Source organism: Nycticebus coucang, chromosome 5, assembly GCF_027406575.1.
Source record: "Nycticebus coucang isolate mNycCou1 chromosome 5, mNycCou1.pri, whole genome shotgun sequence".
Lineage (NCBI taxonomy): Eukaryota > Metazoa > Chordata > Mammalia > Primates > Lorisidae > Nycticebus > Nycticebus coucang.
Window position 1 is genome coordinate 85,152,699 of NC_069784.1, and position 22,414 is coordinate 85,175,112.

General features: G+C 47.3%; 1 protein-coding gene across 1 annotated transcript; it reads left to right on the top strand.

The window, feature by feature from the left end:
* Positions 1 to 340: 340 nt before the first annotated feature.
* NR2E1 (nuclear receptor subfamily 2 group E member 1) lies at positions 341 to 22,196 on the top strand. Its single transcript, XM_053590849.1, has 9 exons — positions 341 to 1,114; positions 5,708 to 5,853; positions 9,069 to 9,156; positions 10,628 to 10,863; positions 12,161 to 12,307; positions 14,506 to 14,602; positions 14,990 to 15,139; positions 15,363 to 15,468; positions 20,688 to 22,196. Exons 1-9 carry the CDS (start codon positions 1,090 to 1,092, stop codon positions 20,848 to 20,850), a joined length of 1,158 nt encoding a protein of 385 aa, XP_053446824.1. The 5' UTR covers positions 341 to 1,089; the 3' UTR covers positions 20,851 to 22,196.
* The last annotated feature ends 218 nt before the right edge of the window (positions 22,197 to 22,414 follow it).

The window sequence follows — 22,414 nt, forward strand, 5'->3', positions numbered from 1 at the left end:
CTGTCTGGCACTCTGGAGGGGGTTGGGGGGGGGAGGTGAAGCGTTTTGAGAAAGCCCCATCAGCCCTCCCCTTCCCTTTTTGCCATGAAATATAATAATTCATTTTTATTACGAGCCGCACCATCCTCACCGTCACGCACGCACAGAGCCACACTCCCATATTCACACTTTCTAACTCGTCAGCTCCCAGAGCGCCTGCATTTTCTTTGGGAGCCGCTTGGAGGTTCATTAATATCATTAGCATTTAACCCCCTCCCTCTTCCCATCCCCTCCCCGCACATGGCTGACGTCAGACCCCGCCAGGAGTTGGGGGAAAAGCTAAGTGGGCCAGGGACGCCCTATTCCCCTCCCCGCGGCTGCCTGTCAGAGCGCTTCTGGAGATATTACAGGGGACCCAGCCCGCAGCCACAGGCACAAAGTCACGGGGTAATGAACTTCGGGGACCCTTTGCGGCTGCATGCGCGGCTCTCCCCGGAAACCGAGACCTTGCCGCCTCTTCCCTCGGAGGATTTCCCAGCAATCTAGTTTCCCACCCCGCGCTCGGGTTCCGGCGGCGCGGAGCCCATCTACCTCTGAGACTGCGGTTGTGTTTCCCTCTTCCCTTGGAAGACCGGCGGTCTGTAGAGATCTGCCCACACTCTACATTCCTATGTAGAGGGGAGAGGTTGAAGACTGAGTGACAGGAATGGGGAAAGAGAGGGATTTTCCCCTTATCGCTCCATAGGAAGACCATTTTCGTGTCTCCATCTCCGTTCTTCAACATCCCTCTCTGGCTGTCCTCCCTTCTTCCTCGGTCTGCCTGTCCATCTCTCCATCTGTCCCTGCGTGTGTCCATACCAAGCAGCATTCCCAGCAGCTGCAGTTTTGCAAGAGCCGGGAAGAAACTTAAGAATGCTTAAATTTCCACTGTGGAACGAATTCTGAGCGCCCAGGGAGCATCGCAGCGAGCCACTGACACCCACCTGTCCGGCCTGGGAGCCTCGCAGGCTGGAGGGCAGCTGGAGAGCGGCAGCGCCCGGCGGCGAGGCGGGCGCTGCCGGCCGGGACTCGGGCAGCGCCCACCAACCGCTCCGTCCCGGGACAGCCAGCATGAGCAAGCCGGCAGGATCAACAAGTGGGTACCTCTCTGGCGGCCGCGGGGCCTAGGTGCGCAGCCTGGGGCAGGCGAGCGGGGAGGCCGGGAGGTCCTGCCCGGGAGAGGGACTTCAGCGGGCGTGTGAGCTTTGGCCCAGCTCCTTGAAGACCGTGAGTTGGAGCGTTTCGTGGTGAGGGGAGAGCAATTTCGTTGCCTCTGTGTTGCTCGATACCCGCTCTCTCTCTGGTGTGGTGGGAAGGTTGAGGCCAGCGCAGCCCACCAGTCGGGCGAGTTGCCTCCATTTAGCCGCCAGGTGCTGTGCGGGTGGGGCCACGGGGGCGGGAACTGGGCCTCAGCTCCAGGCGGCAGCACAATAAACACACTAGCTCAGAACTCCGAGCTCCAGCGCGCAAAAGCAACTCTGCAAAGCGGATTTTGAATGGAATGCTCTGCACCCCGTTTCTAGCTATTTCAAATAATCCTGCAAACTGGGAAGCAGAAACAATTTAAAAGTCACATTTTCCTTAATCCTAAATCCGCGTAGGTCATAACTGGGGAATTTAAAGTATGGCGAACTACTCTAGCAAAGAGAGGACCAAATCCCTAATCCCAAGGACTTTTCGAGCCGGGGCTCAGCAGAGGCAGGAGTGAGCGGCCTGCTCCCTCAGTGCGCCTCTCTACTTCCTCGAACTTCCTGAGCTGATGCCTTTCCTACCCCTCGCCAAGCCGCGGCTGACCTCTAACACTACCGCCCCCCCCACCCCCGACGCAGAGGTGCGGGGCTGCGAGTGTGTGCGATGGCATTTGCGTGCACGGTGCCTGCGGAACCCGAGAATGTGCAGGCCTGAGCTGGCGTGGAGCAGACGCGGCCGCCATTCTAGGATTTTCCCCCGAATATTTCAGCTCCCGCCTTCCCGTGGCCAAAGACTGCGATTCCGGGGTCCAGGGTGGAGGGCAGCCGCTGCCGCAGTCCCCACGCCCCAGAGTTCTCCCGCCACCGGCCTTGTTTTCGCCTATAGCATTTTTGGCGCTATGTGCGTTCCTTCCCTCCTCCTCCCTCTCACTGATCCTCATTGTCCTGAGTCTTAGAAAGTTGGGAGAATCAGAGATACTTCTGAGGACTGATAATGAAGTCTCACTCAAGTGGGATGCAATTCCCGCCCCTTGCCCGCCTTCCCCCACTGCTAAGAAGTAGGTTGTGTTTTCACTTTGTCCATTTGTTTTGGTTTGGTGTTGCCGTGTAAAAAATTAAAGCAAAATGAACGAGAGCAAAGACAGAAAAAGAGAAATGTTTAGAGTTGGGGCAAAGGGAGGAAAGAAGGAGCCTTAACCGTGGCCAGAATGTAGAGCAGACCCTTCCTTTCCTGGGACTGGTGGTTCCCTTTAGCCTGGGCCTACACTGGTCCTCGAAGTTTGACTCTGGGAAGCTGGCTTTCTGTTGCCGGGTGTGAATGTCCTTCCTAGGAGGGCACAGAAGGAGTCCTTTCCTGTTGCTTTCCGGAGCCTCCACTGCAAAAACCGAATTGGGTGGGCCTACTCAGGCCTCCTGGCTCGTTTACCCTGGGACAGGCCCTCGCCTCTACCCCTGGAAGTAAGGAGCCTCTGGCTCCTTCGCCCACTTCGGGCTGCAGAGACCCCAGGGCTGGAAAGTGAAGGGATGGTGGGAAGCACTGCATGCCTGTGGCTGCACTGAGCTCTGTGGGCTAGGACACAGACGACCCGGAACTAGGGGAGAGAAAGATTAGTGGGCACACTGAGGAAACTTTGGAGCTTTTCAACTTCCCCAAATCCTGGGCTCAGCAAGGAAGTCCCGAGCCCCCGCTCAGGTCTGCCGGCCACTGCGGAGGTCTCTGTCAGCCCGCAGGACAGCGGCCCCCGCCCGCGCTGCCGCTGCATCCAGGCCCCCTGGAGATCGGTGGGTGCGGCAGACCCGAAACCTGCCGCTCTCCGGCCCTGGGCGGCAAGGAGGTCGGCGCGCAGCGGGCTGGCTCAGGACTGGGCCAGGAGCAAGGTCTGCAGCCCCGGCCTTGCCTGGCTTCGCCTGGCTGGAGAGCAGAACGATGTCACCCGTCTGGGTGGTAACAAGACCCTGGGCAGTCACCCCTGCCGCTCAGACTAACTTCTTTCAACAGCCCCTGATGGTAATTACAGTAATCGAAGCTGCCATATATCTTTAGGCAATTATGACACACAAAAAGCCCCGAGGGGACCCCCTGGCGAGGGAAGTTAAGAACGGTTTTCCAGCTTCAGGAAACTCCAGCTCGCCTCACGTCGGAGCTCGCTCGGCTTGCTAAATGAGAGGAGCTTTGCAACCGGGTCAACCAGCTTGTCTCGTGACCCCAAGTCACCTCAACGTGGATGGGTGGTGGAGTCTGAGGCACAGACCCGCTATGCCCTGGAATTTTCGCGTCCCTCCCTCCTGTGCCCCGCCCCAGCCTGGTTGCCGGGCTTTAATCTGCTGCAGGAGCCCCGACTCCGAGGTCTGCCCGAGGCTGAGCCCACCCGCGGTCAGTGGCGGCCTAAGGGCGCGACAGTCCCGGAGGCCTGGCCCCGGGAGTCTGAGGAAAGTCATTCAGCCTGTTCTGGGTCTTCCCTCCGTTCTCATGGGGTTCTCCAGAGATGCATGTCATGGGTCTCGTGTCCTGATGGAAAGTGGAGGCGAGAGGTCCCGCCACTGCTCCTCCCACAAGCTTATAATGGTATCAGCCATACTGCCACGGGGAAGAGGACAGCTGGGGCTGCAGTATTGCTTGGGCTGCAATCCTGGACCCAATGCGGCCAGAGAGCTGTGTTACGCAGAGGAAGATGGTTGCAAAATACCAAAACCAAGTTTACTGCTTCCGGAGTGAATGTCGTTCGGAGAGCTCGAGACCCTGCCTCCTGAGTGACCATAAGTTCTGCTGGGCTCAGTGACAGGCTGGAGGGGTGGAGGACAAGACCCAACGTGGCCTCTCCTGGCTCTTTCCAGCCCCTCCCTCCCAAAACATAGTGCCCCCGCCCTCCCTGCGGGAGAGGGGGCGCCTAGCTGGTGGCCTCCTCGCCGCGCGCCTCCCCTGCCCGCCTTTGTCGTCGTCCGAATTCCCATGCTACTCTTTTTGACGGGTCACTGGTAGCTCTATAGGCAGGTGCTGCGGCGGGGTTGTAATTACCCGAGCCAAGCCTAGTTGTTACTGAACACTCCCACCCAGCACGGCCGCCCGCCTAGTCCCCCCCTCCACCTGAGGCCGAGACCGGCCCGGGGTGCTAGCCAGCCAGCCCTTACGCCTCGGAGTCCTGCAACAGGGTTCCACCTCTGCAGCCTCCCGGGCCCTTCCCGCGCCTCCTCTCACCTCCCCCACGCCCCTGGACAACAGTAATTGTCACCCCTGCCTCTCCACACCCTAACCTAATCTCACTCCGCATCTCAAATGCTCCTGGGAGCAGCTGTCGAGTTTCAAAGAGGCCTGAGGCCGCCGGGGCCGGGCTGGAGGCCTTCGGTTGGAAAGCTACGGGAAAATCAAGTGTTAATAAGTTAATTGCTATTAACTATTATTATTTAAAAAAAATAAAGGTTAATAAAGTTAACACTTTACTACCCCCTTTGCTTTGGGGAAGGTAGCATTTCTAAGTCCCTATAAACCCCTTCAGGTACTTGTTGGACTCTTGAACCTTAGAGAAAAATAATTCCTCCTTTTTTGCATATTTGCATATTATCTTCTCCCTAACACTCCTCCGAGGTGCGAGGCCACTGAGACTTAGAGGGGATTCCTGGGAAAGTTCTCTTGAGTTGGGGTCCAGAGGGTGGGGGGAAACAGCTTAGAGAAATCAGTCAGATCCCTTTAAAAAAAAAAATCAGCCTCCCAGGGCGGCAGGGAAAGCAGGGGGAAAAGACCCGCAGAGGACCAAGTGTGAAGAGGCCGGGTCTCGGGAGAAGAGGCCTCCCACTTCCCACACTAACCCGCTCAGAATGGACGACGCACGCCCCTCTCTCCTCACTGGCCTAGCCCAGTGCTACTTTGGGGAGAAAATGATTTTTTCCTGAAAGAAAGAATGTCTCAAAAGCGATTCACCAGGCGTTTTTTAATAGGTAAAGGGAAAGTTGGGCAATTACCACTACCCTTATTATCATTAATAATCCGAGTATTAGCATTACAATAATAATCCTAATAATAACAACCGCCCAGCGCAGAGCTCAGAGAAAACTCGATTGCCTTCCAGCTGCCATCCCTAGTTCCAGCCGTGTTTGTTTTTCTTCTTTTCTCTTTTACATTTCAAGTTTGTCTCCTCGCGAGCTCACTAACAACTTTCTCTGTTAAATGCAAGAGCGAAGGAGGGAGGCGGCCAAACTTTCCGCGGAGCAGAAAGGCAGCGAAGGGCCGCGCTACCGCCCCGGCCTGCTGTAATCTTTTATTCCAAAATGGGTCTCGGCGATTAGAGGAGACCCAAATACATGTAGCGGTGCATGAATAATGCTCATTGTAGGAAACTGACACTTGCTCAAGGAAAAAAAGTTTGGCTATAAAATCACTTCATTATTTGCTTTTACCGCAGCTTCGGTGCTAATCCCTTCAGAGGTCAGATTGCTTAGCGTCTCCCTCTCCCTTCCCTTCCCTCTGCTCCCTTCCCCCTTCCCTGTATTTCTTGCGATTTCAGGCCGCATTTTAGATATCCCCTGCAAAGTGTGTGGCGACCGCAGCTCGGGGAAACACTACGGAGTCTACGCCTGCGACGGCTGCTCGGGATTTTTCAAACGGAGTATCCGAAGGAATAGGACGTATGTCTGCAAATCTGGAAACCAGGTACCTTAGCTTGGACTACAGTGCCCAGCTCCTCTCTGCTGCCTCTTCTCTGCTTTATTTGTGCCAAGGTATCCTCTGAGTTTCCCCACCACCCTGCTGTTGAGCAGAGACTAGGCCCTGACCTCTCCCCTCCATCCTGTCTCAACTCCGGCTGGGAGAAGACTGGGAGAGGTAAGGGAAGGCAGGCGAGTTTGCAGGGGAAGTCTGAATGCCAGAGCCGCCCTGCTCTTTTTTGTTTTTTTTTTTAACTCCTCTGACAGATTTGACCCTGGGTAAGGCCCACACCCAGTGGCTATAAAGCTGGCCCAGGGGACTTAAGGAACTTTAGAATCTAAATTGCAAGTACCAAGCAGGAGAAAGTGCTATGTTATTTTGGGTGTCTATCCCTACCCCCATTCCTAGCATCATCCAAGCTCAGTCCCCTACCTACTGCCTACCTAGGATAGAAGGCCGAAGTAAAAGGCACATAGGGCATCTGAGTCAAGGTCACTACCATCTTCAGCTGAAATCCAAACTGAGTGTTGGCCTCTCTGGAAGCAAGAGACCATTCTCTGTGAGGGACTGTTCCTTTCAACTTCAGAGAAGCAGGGCTGCTCTGGAAGTATACATGGTGCACCCATGTGACTTTAGCTAGGCTTTTGTCACAAAAGGGTTGGGTGAAGAAGAAGGGAAGGCTGGAAAGGAAGGTACAACTGGGATCCTCTCCAAGCTTTCTATGTATTTTTCCTCCTTCTATGCTTAGAAGATGTGTCCAGTTTGTTATGCTTTGGTCTTCAGTAGACAGACCTGTGTCAAAGAGACAGAGGAGTCAGGGCCTGGGCTATGTGAGCCAGACCTTCCAGAGTGAGCAGAATCCTTCCAGCTCAGTTTGGAGCTCAGTAGTAGGCTTATGTTCACCTAGGAGATTAACTTTTTAGTTCCATGCTTTTCCCATTCCTTAGCCAGGTGTGCAAACCCTCGGCACAGAGGCCTCCACCATCACTCCCAGGAAAACCCCAGGGAGTGCGTTAGTCAAGTATTATTCTTTGCTAACCAAATAGTAAAACACTTTCATTAAATAAATATATAATACATACACATATGCATACACTGTCTACTTATCTGGTGCTAATGAATTATTCTGACATCTTTTTCTGAGGTCATGTCTGCTCAAATCAATTTTTGATAGATTTGAATAAATAGCAAAAGCAAGAAGACATTTGGATTTGAGTAAGTTATTCCAAACTCTCTAGCACCGTTACCTGTTTGAATACTCAGACCTGTATGAGTTTCTAGTTTCACTATATAGACACATTATACATACACAGGACTGTCTCCCCATAGTTCCATGGGATTATGGGATTAACTGTGAGTTGTCAGATTTGAGCAGGCTTCTACTTAGATTGTCTTTTACTTTTATGCAATGCACAGAATTGGGGAATCAAAATTTCAGATGTTATGCTTGTATTTTAAAATGGGATGGCTATCAATTCAAACACATTGATATCAGTCCAAGTGCTTTAAAGGAGCAATAATAGACTCATCAGGCTGGTGTTCCTCTCCTTGCAAACAGAATAAATGCTCAGAGCTGAGGCACTCATCCTTTTCTCAGGTACCAGATATTTATGTACATTTGGTCTGATTTGAAGACACACTAAAGAACTAATGAAGGCTTCCGTTTTGCATTTGCATGTTTATCAGAATCCTGGAAAGATCACATTTGAAGACAGGCATATGATTATATTTAATAAGTTTTGAAAACCTTTTTACATTGAATTATTACATTGTCCAGCAAAGATGCCCTGAAGAATTCACTTAGGAACAAAAAATTATTTCCTTTCTCTCTTTGATTCTAAAGTTAGCCAAATAATATTTCAACTTATCATTAACAGTAATGAGGATATTTAAAAATGGTTATGAAACTCTGTCCCACTGTAATTTTAAATACATCAACATATTTTAAATTGGAGGGGTGTGATTTCATAAAACTTTATTCTAGTGTGTAATTTTCCCCTAAAGGATATTTCGGGGGGTGGAGGGGAGGAAATAGTACTTACAGAATATATAAATTTTTGAGACTATGAAGCAAAATATAAATTCATTTATTTATTCTCTTGCCACTATAAATGTAACAGTAACAACTTATATAAATAGGGCAGAGCACCAAACTTCTTAGATATTTTCTGCGCATACAACTCATAGCATATGTGACTATGTATCTATGTATATGTCCCCTCAGTAATGACACCTAGTGCTGAATAAACTGTAAAAGAAACTTCATCCGTAGATTTCTTCTTTTAATGGCCAATATTTTTTCGGAAACTTGCATTAGATGAAATATTTATTTGCTCATGGATCTCAGATATATACTTCTAAAGAAGTGACAACATTTTTATTGTGCCAATAATCTCAGTTCATGTTATTTCGTCAGACGGTGTGTCACATTATCTTCCTGGTTATATTTACATAGTGGGCATTTTTAGCTTTTGCCCAGGCCTTGGGCTCTTCCCTACCCACCCGCACCTTTTGGAGGTCTTGCCCGCCTAACCACTCTGACTTTGGCCTCGTCTTCCAGGAATGGCTATATTTCCATGAAGCTGGGCTGCCGCTAGTCTTTAAGACTAGATGGTTATAGGGATGGCTTCAAATACAAAAGCAAACGTGAGGCAACAGGAGAGTGAAGAATAAATGGGAGAGATTTATCTGACGGGTAAATGGGCACATCCAGACAGCGACATACAGAGTAGACTCAAGTACTCAGAGAGGAAAGAGCAATCGGCGGGAAGGGGCGTGGCGTGGACGCTGACCCGAAAGTCTGCGGCCAACAGAGCTCAGAGGCCTCCGACTCTGGGGCTGGGTCGCTGTCTTCGGTCCTGAAAAGTCTGATCCCTGCTCCACCACTCCGCTACTGGTGGAAGTCCCCCTAGCGAGCTTCTCCCCGCGCTTGGGGATCCAGAAAACCTGGCGCTCTGATCCTTGGAGGACCCGCTTGGAGGACTTTTTCTTGTCTGTTTCCGCGGGGTGGGGGACTGGTCCTCTGGCAGTGGCCTGGGAAGTCTCAGCTCCTTCTCCACTTGGCCTTGCTGGTGCCCAAGGCCCTGGCGTTTCCCTGACCCAGGCTCGCCGCTCCAGGGTTTGCGGCCCCTCCCCCACGCCGCTGCCCCCGCGGGCCGCGAGCTTGGAGTCTGCAGCCTAAAGGCCCCGGGGGGCCGCTGACCTCCTGCGCTCTGTTCCAGGGAGGCTGCCCGGTGGACAAGACACACAGAAACCAGTGCAGAGCCTGTCGGCTGAAGAAGTGTTTGGAAGTCAACATGAACAAGGATGGTAATCAGTACATCCCTTTATTCCTCTAATGTTGATTGAGTAGTAAGTAAATTACATGTACAGAAAATACATAGCACTCCTATGCATGTAAATCATCTCTCCAGCGCCTCTTTCCATATACTGAGATTTGGATTCGGGCTTTCAGGTGTATCCTTCCGGCCTCTCAGCATGATCCCGCTGGGACTCCATGAGCTCCCTAGGGCAAAGCCAATGCCCACCTCGGAAGCTTGCGCCCTTAAAACCACCCCCACTCTCCTAATCCCTCTTCTCGCCTCTTTGCAGCTCTTCCTGGCCAACTCTCAGCCTGTTAGCCTCTCCTAGGATCTAGAAGCCTGCAGTCTCCCTGGGAGGAGATCTTGGGGTCTGGAAGACAAGGGCGTGTTGGAGGAGGGAGGGCATAGACTTAAAAACGATGAATTTCGAGCTATTGTTTGCAAAGTCACCAAGATGTGAAGATCAGTACGCCTACTGGGCCCATCTGGGCTTTTCCGGGGTCTGTTGTACAGAAAAGAGAGAAAAGGCCTGGAGAGGCCGGTGACGCCTTTGGGTGCCTGGGACACCCGCCCCTCGTGCAGCGGGAACTAGATCAGGAGCCAGGTCTGGCGGTTGAGCGCACGCTGCGTCCCCAGTCGCCACCTGGCGGGGGCGCTCCAGCCCAGGCGGGAGCAGGAGTCACCGGCTGGAGGGCGCCGCGGGCCCAGAACAGCTCGCGTGGTGAGCTTTGCGGTGCAGGGGCCCAGGCCAGGCGGCAGATCCAGGAGGCACCACGTCTATCAGAGAAAGCTCCTTCCTTCACAGAGCAAGAAGCAGGACAGAGCGTCCAACCTGTTGAGTTTGTGTATTGACAAGTTGTCAAGCTCAGCGGGCGGAAGGTTGCTCTGAATTAATTTGTTCATTTAAACTGTTGGTGGTAATAGTCACATCTCCCCCGCTTTCCTCTATCACACTTGGGAGACAGGCTTTCCCTCGTCCCATCCCCCAACGTCCCCAGGGCTCGGATTCTTTTCTCCTGGGTCTCTGGGGCCAAATGCCATTTCTGTGGGGGCGAGGGCTGGGGGTTGGGAGCAGTCGATGTTGGACAGAAGTGGGAAAGTCTGGGCAGAGACAGCCTGCCAAGAGGGCCTGATGCTCCCTCTCCCACTTAGAGGGGGGCGAGTATACCTAGCTTCTCCCGCTCAGAGGGGCTGGGGAGGAAACTGGAGTCTTGCTCAAGGTTCTGCCATTATCGTGGCACTTTGGATGAACACAGGCTCCTCCTCTTCTCAGCCCCAGCTCTCCAATCTGTACAGCGTGGAGGTTGGTTAGAGGATCTCAGAGCGCCTTCCGCTCTCCCATTCTCGCTCCCTCCCTTTCTTTACCTGTTGGGCGATCTTGGCTGCCCAGACGTGACATCCGGCCCAGGGTCAGTGCAGTGGCTTGGTGTTGTGGCCTCTCTGATCACGGGTGTGCATCCATCTGTCTGTCTCTGCAGCAGTGCAGCACGAGCGGGGTCCTCGGACTTCCACCATCCGCAAGCAGGTGGCCCTCTACTTCCGAGGGCACAAGGAGGAGGACGGGGCGGCCGCGCACTTCCCTTCGGCGGCGCTACCCGCGCCCGCCTTCTTCACCGCGGTGACACAACTGGAGCCACACAGCCTGGAACTGGCCGCAGTGTCTGCCACCCCAGAGCGGCAGACCCTTGTGAGCCTGGCTCAGCCCACACCCAAGGTCAGCGGCCTTGCGGGCCCCAGATAGACTCGTTCGGAGCGAAAGGGGGACAGGGGCGCGTCCAGTCTTTCGAGCTGTGACTGGGGTCGAACCAAAGACGGAGGGACCTCCTGGGTGCTCCAGCCCTCATGCTCGCTCCTGTTGAGCGATGGATACTCAAACTGTAGTTAGGGGTCAACCTCTGAGCGGCCACAGATGTGGACTTTTGTTCCCATCCCCCAGGAATTCCCTTTCAGGTGTTCTGGGGTGGAGCCCACGAGCCTGTAGGCAGCATCCACTGGTGACTGGTGGTGGGTGGAGCCCGAGCTTAAGCCCACAGGGCAGCTTCAGGAGTCCTGGGAGGCCAGAAGAACGTTTGTTTTTAAGGGAAAGAAGCTGGCTGCAGATGGAGGAAGAGCCCCAGAATTGCAAATCTCGGCATCTATAACCTTGGGCAAAGCCATGGATACAAGAGAGAAATGTGGAGCTCACACTGTTAAGATAGTTTGAAAACTTTGAGTTCATTTTCCATCTTCCCCTCTATCATCTCTAAGCCAGGTGAATTTACACCAGGATTGAACCCCTGCTAGCAGGGCCACAGCCTGCACCACCTGGAAAGGCTGCCACCTAGGGACTGCCCTCCAGGCCTCCAGCTGATACCTACCCAAAGCTCTGCTCCAGGGCCTAGGATTTTCCCCAGTGGAGGGCCAGCTGCAGCCCCACTCTGCAGGGAAGCCAAACACCTGGGCACATGCAAACACACAATATTTAATATTGCTTTCTTACCCTTGATGTGTATAATAAGCTTGGGAAAGTAGTGTTATGAATATGTTGTCAGTTATGAATGGGAATGCTCTGTGAATGATTAAGATGTCTAATTGAAATATTTCCATAATATACTAATCCTTTCTAAAAATACTCATATGCATATTTGTGTTGGGATGCCTATTAATTTATACTTTTTTCACATCTATTTTTATTTACACAAACGCAAGCAGCTCTTGTCTAAATTGGGAGCCAGGCCTGGCACTTGGCTCAGCCCAAGGAAAATTTGCTGCAGGGGATAGAAAAGCCAAAGGCCCCTCTGGAAGGGAAAGGCTCCCAAAGAGTGGAAACCGACTTCCCCCAACAAGTATTACATCCCAGACTCTGTAGATGTTTTGTTTTTTACTCACCAATGGCAACTGTGCATTTAAGCAGAACATCCAAATTCCTTTTTTATCCCTTTCCTTGTCTTAATTAGAAATTAAAAGTTTGGCTCCTCTTTCAAAGCTGTGATTTACTCAACTCCAAGTGCCTCTCTTTCTTCCCCTTTCAGTACCCCCATGAAGTGAATGGAACCCCAATGTATCTCTATGAAGTGGCCACAGAGTCGGTGTGTGAATCAGCTGCCAGGCTTCTCTTTATGAGCATCAAGTGGGCTAAAAGTGTGCCAGCTTTCTCCACACTGTCTTTGCAAGACCAGGTATGACCACCAGGACACTGAGATCTTGGGAGAAAAGGGTTTGGGAAAGAAATAACAGTGTTCAGTCTCGTTCATAGAAGGCCATGGCCTCTGGATAAATCACCAAGGCAAAGCAAGTGTCTATTCTTAAAGCAATGAGGAAACTTTTTATTAGCTTCTTTTTATGGGTTCATATCTACCTATGTAATCCTTAGTAAGAAATGTAATTACGTTTTTTCAGGGAAGCTGGAGCTGGTCTGTGAAAAGAATACATACTAGAACATCATCTTTTTATTTTTGTGGTTTAATTGAAACGTCAAATTTAATCTTAAATTTTAAAATGGTTTTTAAAACTTAATAAAACAATGTTTCTGAGAATATTGGAAATGGCAGAAATAGAAGGTGATAAGAGTCTCTCATGAGATTTTTGGAACTTGTTTATTTTATATTTTCAGCTTTATATCTCCACTGCAATACTTGGTTTTGGCCATTCATTTCTCAGTATGTAGTATCAAAGGTGCAGGATGGGCTCTCCCTTTATTCCTTATGTGCTTTTAGAGGTTTTGCAAACAAACAGGTAGTTTGCATAATTCTGTGGTTGTAAATGACATTCAGAGGAGGGAAAGTGTGTGCAGCTAAAAACTGCATTGTATCAAAACCCAGAAGTTTTGTTGTTGGGAATATCGGAAATGGCTTCTGCCATCGTTTTTTCCTAACCCTAAAGGAAGGAAAGAAAATGGAATGTTCGCAACCACTGGCCATTTACCAGTGTATTTGTGGAAATTAATGACAAATTTCCCAAAAGGTTAAAAAGTAGTTCTAAAAGCCAAAGACTTATTTCGTCAATTCATTTCATACCTAATTCAATTATAATAGAGCCCCTTAATGTAATGTATCTTTCTTACAGAAAGACCCAGCAGGGTGTTAAAAACATTTAATTTTCTAGCATGAGATGTCATTTTTCTTCATGGCCTGAACTTTCAAATATGGCCAGAATTAGAGATTGATTACCTTGCATTTTAAAATTATTTCCTGTACTTAGTGCAATAAAACTAAAAATAAAGCATTTTGAAAAATTAAACCTTTTGGTCTAATTGTGATTTTGGTTATAAGCCTTTATGATTCAGCTCTTAGCTTCCCAAAATAAAATTCTTTCACATAAATAATTCAGAATGAGCTGGTTTTTGAGAGGTTAAAATAATTTTTTTTTTTTTTTTTTTAGTAGTGAGGTTCTCTCTTTGTCCAGGTTACTGGTTGGCTTTGATCATTTGCACTGTGTATGTGTATCGTGTGTGTGTAAATTGTCTATTTTTTCCTCTAAGCAAGCATTTGTATACTCTTAAATCCAAACACCTTGGGTAAAAATCCTTTGACAAGAAGCAAACTGCAGTGAAGTGGAATCTGGTATATTAATCTGGAAAAGGAGACAGATTTTCATTTTAAATATTCAGGAGCACATTCTATTAGACTAAAAACGACAAGCACCTTGATGCTGTCCACTTATGAGTCTCAGAAAAATAGACAGTGAGATGAGTTAAACTCAGCAAACCCCGATTAACATAATTACACCAAGATTTTCCCTAAAGGCCTCTTGGGAATTAGTGTGTTGTGTGTGTGTGTATGTGTGTCTCCCTCCCTCTCTCCCCACCCCCATCACCCCCAGCCCAGCCCCCTCTGCCCTCCAGGAAGCTGGGGCCAGACCTGCCAGCTTCATCCAGAATCCTCAACCTTGATATTATCAGCACTCTATATGAAGGGAATCCACCTGCTGAGCTGCTGATGATATTTCAATTTCATAAAGCCCAGGTCTCCGGGCGGCGCCTGTGGCTCAACGTGTAGGGCGCCGGTCCCATATGCCGGAGGTGGCGGGTTCAAGCCCAGCCCTGGCCAAAAAAAAAAAAAAAGCCCAGGTCTCCAGAGAAGTTTCTAGGTGTCTCGAATGGGCAGATATTAGGGCAAGAGGGGCAAATTCTTTTCTGAGAGAAGCAAACTTTGTGGAATTGGAAGGGCTGACTCTCAAATGCATGTGCCTATCTATAGGCACCTTTTCAAAAAGGAAAATATGGGGAAAATAAAGGAAAGCTAGAATATTCAGGAAAAAAAATTACCAAGACAGGCACTTAAAACACTTTTAAAAATAATGGAAATTTACATATTGAAATTGTTTATAAATTTATAAATTACACACTATATTATATTATACATCTATTGTATGACAGCTGATGCTTTTGGAAGATGCTTGGAGAGAACTGTTTGTTCTAGGAATAGCACAATGGGCCATTCCGGTTGATGCTAACACTCTACTGGCTGTATCTGGTAAGAATTGCACAATTTAATGACTTTGTTGTAGAAATTACCATAAAAATACATTACTGAAAAAAGAACAACATGTAAAGAATAACAAATTCCTGATGAACAATAGAGTATACCTGTCATTTATAAATCTATATTTAAATGCAAATAATGTTGTTTTGTTGTATTCATGACTGCTTGCATTGTTATTTAAATGCAAATTACTGTGTTTGTTATCATCCAAGAGAAGATTTTATATTAACTTTCATACAATATAGCCAGTTTACATGGAATCAGATATCTTAGAGTGACAATGGAATAGATATTGATATGCAGGATTTTGTCAAAAATCAATATTAAATCATGAAAATGCCTTTATATTAGAGTGTTTATCCCATATTTTTATTCCAGGCATGAATGGTGACAACACAGATTCCCAGAAGCTGAACAAGATCATATCTGAAATACAGGCTTTACAAGAGGTGGTGGCTCGGTTTAGACAACTCCGGTTAGATGCTACTGAATTTGCCTGTCTGAAATGCATCGTCACTTTTAAAGCTGGTAAGCAGATACATCCCTGTCTCTTCTCCTTCCCCAGTTCTGCCACCTCACTAATTCAGCCACCTCCAAGTCCAGACTGACCTTTGCAAAAAGAGCTGATGGTTTTCGAGGGGGCTGATTCTCTTAGTCTGGCCCTATTTTCCATAGTTGTGGGGACCTGCTATTCTGTTGTGCATTCCCACAACATTTCCCGCCTATCACAGTTTCCTGTCTTCATTTCTAGTTCCTACACACAGCGGTTCTGAACTGAGAAGCTTCCGGAATGCTGCTGCCATTGCAGCCCTTCAAGACGAGGCTCAGCTAACGCTCAACAGCTACATCCATACCAGGTGACCCTTGTTCATCTTGAATGTGTACTTAAGAAAATTGCTTTGGGCGATGCCTGTGGCTCAAGGAGTAGGGCACTGGCCCCATATACTGGAGGTGGTGAGTTCAAACCTGGCCCCCAGCCAAAAACTACAAAAAAAAAAAAAAAAAGAAAATTGCCTCCATTGTGAATGTGTGAGGGTAGTAACAAGCCAGTTCAAACACTGGGCCTAACTCTCCTGTTGCCAGCCAGTTAATTTAGTTAGAATCTATGTTCTTCTCTGTCTCTCAGGGTGGGTGAGAGGAACAAATGAAGTTAAATGATCAAAGTGAGAGCACTGTCAGACACATTACAGTTGTCCCATTTGAACACATTCTGAATGGGTATAGGAAAGGTTACAAATGAAGGTTAGGGCTCGGCATCCGTAGCTTGGTGAGTAGGGCGCCAGCCACATACACCGAGGCTGGCAAGTTCGAGCCAGCCCAGGCCTGCTAAACAACAATGACAATGGCAACAACAACAACAACAAATAGCCAGGTGTTGTGGTGAGAGCCTGTAGTCCCAGCTACTTGGGAGGCTGAGGCAAGAGAATAGCTTAAGCCCAAGAGTTTGAAGACATTTGAGGACACAGTTTGAGCTGTGATGCCATGGCACTCTCCTGAGGGTGACATAGTGAGACTCTGTCTCAAAAAAAAAGGTCAGAATGTATGGCTGATATATTAGGGAGTGGTCACATTATCCTTGAGAAAAGGTAGTACATGTCTTCAGATGCTGATCCTAGCAGAAGGGACAGAGAATTTTCCAGAGAGGTCATCTTTTCATACTATGTCATCTGTCATACTATGTTGTTTGGCTTTGGTGAATTGGTATCAAGTCATAGCATGCACTGAGTTACTTCTAGCCAACCAGGGCCCACTGGCAGAGGCTGTTCTTAGCTATTTGTAGAAAATCCCAGCCATTGGGAATCCAACAAAACTCCTCCTATCCCAGCATTGGCCAAGTCCACCAAGAGGTATGGCTTTCTAATTGCATTTTCAAATGAAAAAAATAAAAGAAGAATGGGACCTCATTAGCTTCCTAAATTAGCACTATAGTATACTTGAAATTAGAATAGAGTTGCTATTCTTGTTTTTTCTCTAGATTAATCTTGAAAGGGACCCATGAAAGCCGGTCTGCATCAGCTTGACATTAGCCACAACTACTGTGCTGGGAATAACTACACCAAATGGGTAGAGGCCTTTAATGCCTACCTTGCCAAAGGGGTCAGAAAAATTCCAAGTCAACATTCTCCATTTGGGGAGATATCCCTTCTGCTAGGATCTTCTTGTTTCGATCATAAATCCTCTTTTGAATATTGAGTGAATAATCCTGTTCCCTGTTCATAGAATGTCATTGAAACTGTGTTGAGAGATAGTACACATGAATTTGTTTTTCCAAATTAAAGCGCTATGGTTTGAAATTTAAAATCCACAGTGAAATATATAAATAGTATACTTGGTGCTCGAAGTTCAGTTGTTAGGGCACCAGCCACATACACCAGAGCTGTCGGGTTCAAACCCAGCCCGGGCCTGCTAAACAACAATGACAACAACAACAAAAATAGCTAGGCATTGTGGTGGGTGCCTGTAGTCCCAGCTTCTTGGGAGGTTGAGGTAAGAGAATCACTTAAACCCAAGAGTTTGAGGTTGCTATGAGCTGTGACGAAATGGCTGTCTACTGAGGGTGACATAGTGAGATTCTGTCTCAAAAAAAGAGAGAGAGATATAGTAAGCAGACACTTAATATTTGTTCCAAATTATAAAATGGAATAGTAAATATTTGGGTACTTTTTTCACACTAAAAACTAACTTGCGTATCATACCTGGGCTCTGATGTAAGAGCCATCGTGGTATTAAGTACACCAGATCAAGAAGAACATGGTATGATTTAGCCAAGCCTTTGTTGAGTACTTGCCATGGGCAGGGCTCCACGTGGGTATTGTGGGGTACCAGAAAAATAAGACGGTCCCCTTAGCCCTGTTAGAAGTGGGCAGAGGCATCACTCAGTCAGATCAGAGAAGAGAAAAGCAACATGGGGAGTGGGAGAGGTGAAGTCTAGGTGGAGAGGGTGAAGGAAACCCTGGAAAGGCTGGCTGGAGGAGGAGAGGACATGTGAGTTGGTTCTTGAAGAACAGAAGGATTTCAGCAGGGAGAAGTGTGCGGTGAAAACTGGCAGAGGAGCTGTTAGAGATGAAAGAGGGGAAAGGCGAGCAAGTGGAGGCAGGACAGGGGCTGCTGAGAGGGTGGCCGGAGAGACTCAACCACAGGTCAATGGCAATATATTTTACAGAAACAAAAAGTACATTGTATCTCCCCTACCTCTCAAACAACAAAATTATTCATGGAAGGAGCACATCTGTTTTTTTATTTTTCAAGACAGAGTCTCACTTTTTCGCCCCCTATAGAGTCCTATGGCTTCATAGCTCACAGCAATCTCAGATTCCTGGGTTCAAGTGATTCTCTTGCCTCAGCCTCCCAAGTAGCTGGGACTACAGGCCACAATGCCCAGGTTTTTTTTTTTTTTTTTTTTAGAGACAATGTCTTGCTTTGGCTCAGGCAATCCCAGAGTGCTAGGATTACAGGTATAAGCCACCATGCTCAGCCAAACATATCTGTTTTGGCATGAAATTCTTCTTTTTCTTCTTCTTTTTTTTTTTTTGAGACAGTCTCAATATGTCACAATAGAGTGCCATCACATCACAGCTCACAGCAACCTCAAACTCTTGGGTTTAAGTGATTCTTTTGCCTCAGCCTCGGGAGTAGCTGGGACCACAGGTGCCCACCACAATGTGCAGCTATTTTTTGGCTGCAGTTGTCATTGTTATTTGGCAGGCCCAGGCTGGGTTCGAGCCTGCCAGCTCCGGTGTATGTGGTTGGCGCCCTAGCTGCTGAGCTACAGGCACTGAGCCTCTTATTTCATGATATCAGCTACACTTTACTATTTATAAATAGAGTCATACATATGACAAAAATGACTATGCCTTATTTCTTAACCCCTTCAAATCAGTGAACACTTTCTTGTAGAACCTTCCTGTCTAGAAAAAAATAAAAGCATGAAATTAAACTGAAAAGTTAACATGGGGTGGTGCCTGTAGCTCAGTGGGTAGGGTGCCAGCCCCATATACTGAGGGTGACGGGTGAACCCGTCCCCGGCTAGCTAAGACAGCAGTGGCAACTGCAACAAAATAGCCGGGCATTGTGGCAGGCGCCTGTAGTCCCAGCTACTCGGGAGACTGAGGCAAGAGAATCGCCCTAGCCCAAGAGCTGGAGGTTGCTGTGAGCTGTGATGTCACAGCACTCTACCAAGGGTGACAAAGTGAGACTCTGTCTCAAAAAAAAAAAAAGAAAAGAAAGAAAAGAAAAGTTAACATACAAACTAAGACTACGCTAAATGTATGTTACAGCTCTGTAAGCTCTCGCTCTAATTATCTAAGACATACGGAGAAAGTTAGAAATTGGCATTATACACAAAATATAAGTTGTAACTAGAGATCAAATCACAATTGTGTGATAGACCCCAAACATTTAAACCTGAAAGGAAACTTCTAGTTGTTTCTGCTAATGGATGAAGTCAGCAGCATAGACACTCTAGAAAAATAATTTTGATCCGTCAGACTCTCTCTTACACACACACTGTTATTGTTTCTGGGTAGTACAGTACTCCACAAATAATAGATAATTGATTTTTGTTGACTGACTAACCTTCCCTTTCCCAACTAGAGAATAAAAGATGTGGGTGAGTAGATGAGTGGGTAATCTATTCACAGAAAATCAAGAGTTGGTTGTGGCTGGAGTCTACAAAATCCATCCTTTTTGAAAGTGATTCTTTCCCACGGTGACTTCTCACCGTGGGAAATGGTCGGCACTTTGGGTGGATGCTGAAGACATGCAGAGATTGTTTTGGCAGCCATTGCCTCCAACTCACTGCAGAATTATTTCTGCTCGGCTTAATCCTAGGAAGGGTAACAGAGCTGTTGAAAAGAAGACCTGTCAAGGTGAAAGGGAGACATGGATCTTGGGGCTACTATCTGGGAAACGCAGGAGATACATTCAACAAGGAGAGCAAGTAGTGGCATTTAGGGTTGTTGTTTGCTTGGTTTTTAATGTAGGTAAGCTTCACCATTTCCACGCCTTGTTATTAAATGTGGTCTGGTGGCCCCCCGTCCATGTGTGGTCATAAAGCTGGGCACTGAAAGAGCCAATTGAGGTCCTCAGAGGCCCAGAATGAATTAGAAGCCTTGTATCTGGTTGAAGAGAGGGACTCTTATGTGCCTGAAGCTAAGAGACAAGCATGAAAGTAGCTCTTGTGGACTCTATTTGCAGGGCAAAGTTCTGAGGCAGTTAAACACAGCCAGCTCCTTTGAAGGAGCTTTGATATCCCTCAGTCTCTCACACCTTGTGGCTTGGGTTACACCTGGCTCAGTCACAGGCATATGTACGTGTCCCTGAAGCTTGGTCTTCTAGGTTGTTTGTTTTAATCAAGGGAGCTTCTTTGGGAAGTGTGTTGATACCTGATTCCAGCTATTGGCTGAAAGAGTATCAGGGCTGCAGTGGGGAGTGTCTTACAGGCATCTAAAGGCAGCAGAAAATTGAACTTGCACATCTGAGCACAGATGTATGTTGGACATTAAGAGAGGAAATTGTTAAGCAACTTCTCACATCTTTAATTATGTGCCAATTTCATTGACATGAAAGTTGGGTGGCACTGCCACCCAACAGAACTTAGTCTTTAATTTGCAGTGTAATAAGGACAGAATTATTCCTGAGTGTGACTAAGTATAATGCCTGAATAATAATTTGGAGAACTGCTTAGAAAAAGAAGCCATTTTATTTGAAGGAATTAGCCTAGGGAAGGAGCCTTGAGAATTAGAAAACATGGATTCTGTTGCTAGTTTTATCATGGACACTGCACTTAAAATTAGTATCGTGCTTCTTAAAAATTATTTCTTCTCCAAATAAAATCCCTTTGCTAACATAGAGAGTTTCCATGTGATTCTGGCAGCAATGTTTATGTTCTCCATGCCTTGAGTAGCCTATGTACCTGCAAAACAGGGGCAGCTGTGCCTGTCTGGGACTCTGTGGCAGGCAGAGGCCCAAATCAGGAAATCATATGGAGGGGATGAGTATTCAAGTATAAGATATGAGTATTAATTCCTAGTAGTACTCCATGCTGACCTTAATTTCATGGCTTCTCATATTCCAGATATCCCACTCAACCCTGTCGCTTTGGAAAACTCCTGTTGCTTTTGCCAGCTTTACGTTCTATTAGCCCATCAACCATAGAAGAAGTGTTTTTCAAAAAAACCATCGGCAACGTGCCAATTACGAGACTGCTTTCAGATATGTACAAATCCAGTGATATCTAAGCTCTCAAAGTACCCACTTTTCAGGATGGGACAGTATCAGATGAACTTCTACCCATGAAGAACAAGCCTCAACTAACAAACCCTTCAGGAAACACACACCTGGGAATGTGTAGCCTTCAGGAAGAAATGCCAATTGAACAAAACATTTCAGTAGCTATGACCTGCTGCCTCAACCAGGGTAGGGCGGCTGGGAAGGAAAGAGGTGCAGCAGGCCCACCTGCACAGACAACTCACTGCTGCCGTGCCCTGGGAGGGGGCGAATTGGGAGTTGCCACAGGCTGTGCCATTCTGCCTCTTACCTGGAAGATCATGCTCAACTGTCAAAAGCCGAAACACATGTAGTGCTTTCTTTTCCTTTTTTGCATATAAAGTTGGGTAACCAAATACAGCTCTGTGTATAACATCAGACTGCGGCCTTCAGAACTATGTTATGTTGAAGCATTTATTTTGAAAATAATGGCTAGGTTTTAAAGCAAAAGTATTATCAAAAGTTTCCCTCCTATTGTAATACATTATTAAGTGGCCTTCAGGACTGAGTTAATAAGTGAAAAGTAGCTTATGACATGTGATTTGCTTTCCCTCTCTCTCTTTTTCTTTTCTTTTTCCTTCTTTTGTTCTTTCTTTCTCCTTTTTCTTCTTTTTTAATACCATAGGCCAGGCAACCTTGTCAAAGGAATTGGTGGACGAAAGTGAGATTCTTACCAGGACTTCAGATTGGATAACATCTCAAAATAGAAGAGCTTTACTAAAAAACAAAACAAAACAAAAGTCAAGGGAGGATGAATAAAAACAGCAAAACCAAATAAAGTGGAGATGAGTGGAGTGAGGTAGATTGCTGTCCCATTAACATAGTGCTGAAACCAAAGGCAATGGGGGTCCAAACTCGTGGTTCAGAGAGTCACACCAGGCAGTAACTGAACATGGACACAAGGCCGGAAGGAACTTCAAGGAGAGAATGCTAAGTGGTTTCTCGGTTGATCCATTGCTAACAGCCTGAGACTCTTCAATGCCTTTCAGAAAACTCTGGTTTCTAGTAAAGCCTTGAATGCACGCGTACACACGCGCTCACACACACACACGCACACACACATCGTCCCACACTATAAGCTGCTCCTTTGGTATGACTCTATACTTATGGAAATGTAGAAACAAACGTTTTTAAATAGCTGCTGTACTTTTCACCTTTTGATTTATTAGGTACTAGCACTGAGAAAAAAATTCAGCACTTGGACTATCATAGGATGAGTAAAACTTTTCTTGTACAAAGTGAATTAACTGATTTGTGAAGGTAAAAGGTTGTACTCATTGTATTTACAAAGAATAAAAATATATTGAATCTAAATGAACTCAGCCTGCTTTCTCAGCCTCCATCCCGCCAGGAACAAGGTGGCAGCGGCAGCTGGTGTTCAAACTGAAGCCCAGAGCACTCCAGCATACAGCCCGAAGAACTGAACTACAAAGGCAATTTCCTTTTTACAGTGAATTCCATTTGTAAAATGATGAATAAAGAAATAAAACATAAGATTCTGTTCTCTACAGCTCTCAAATGTAATTGCATCTGTTA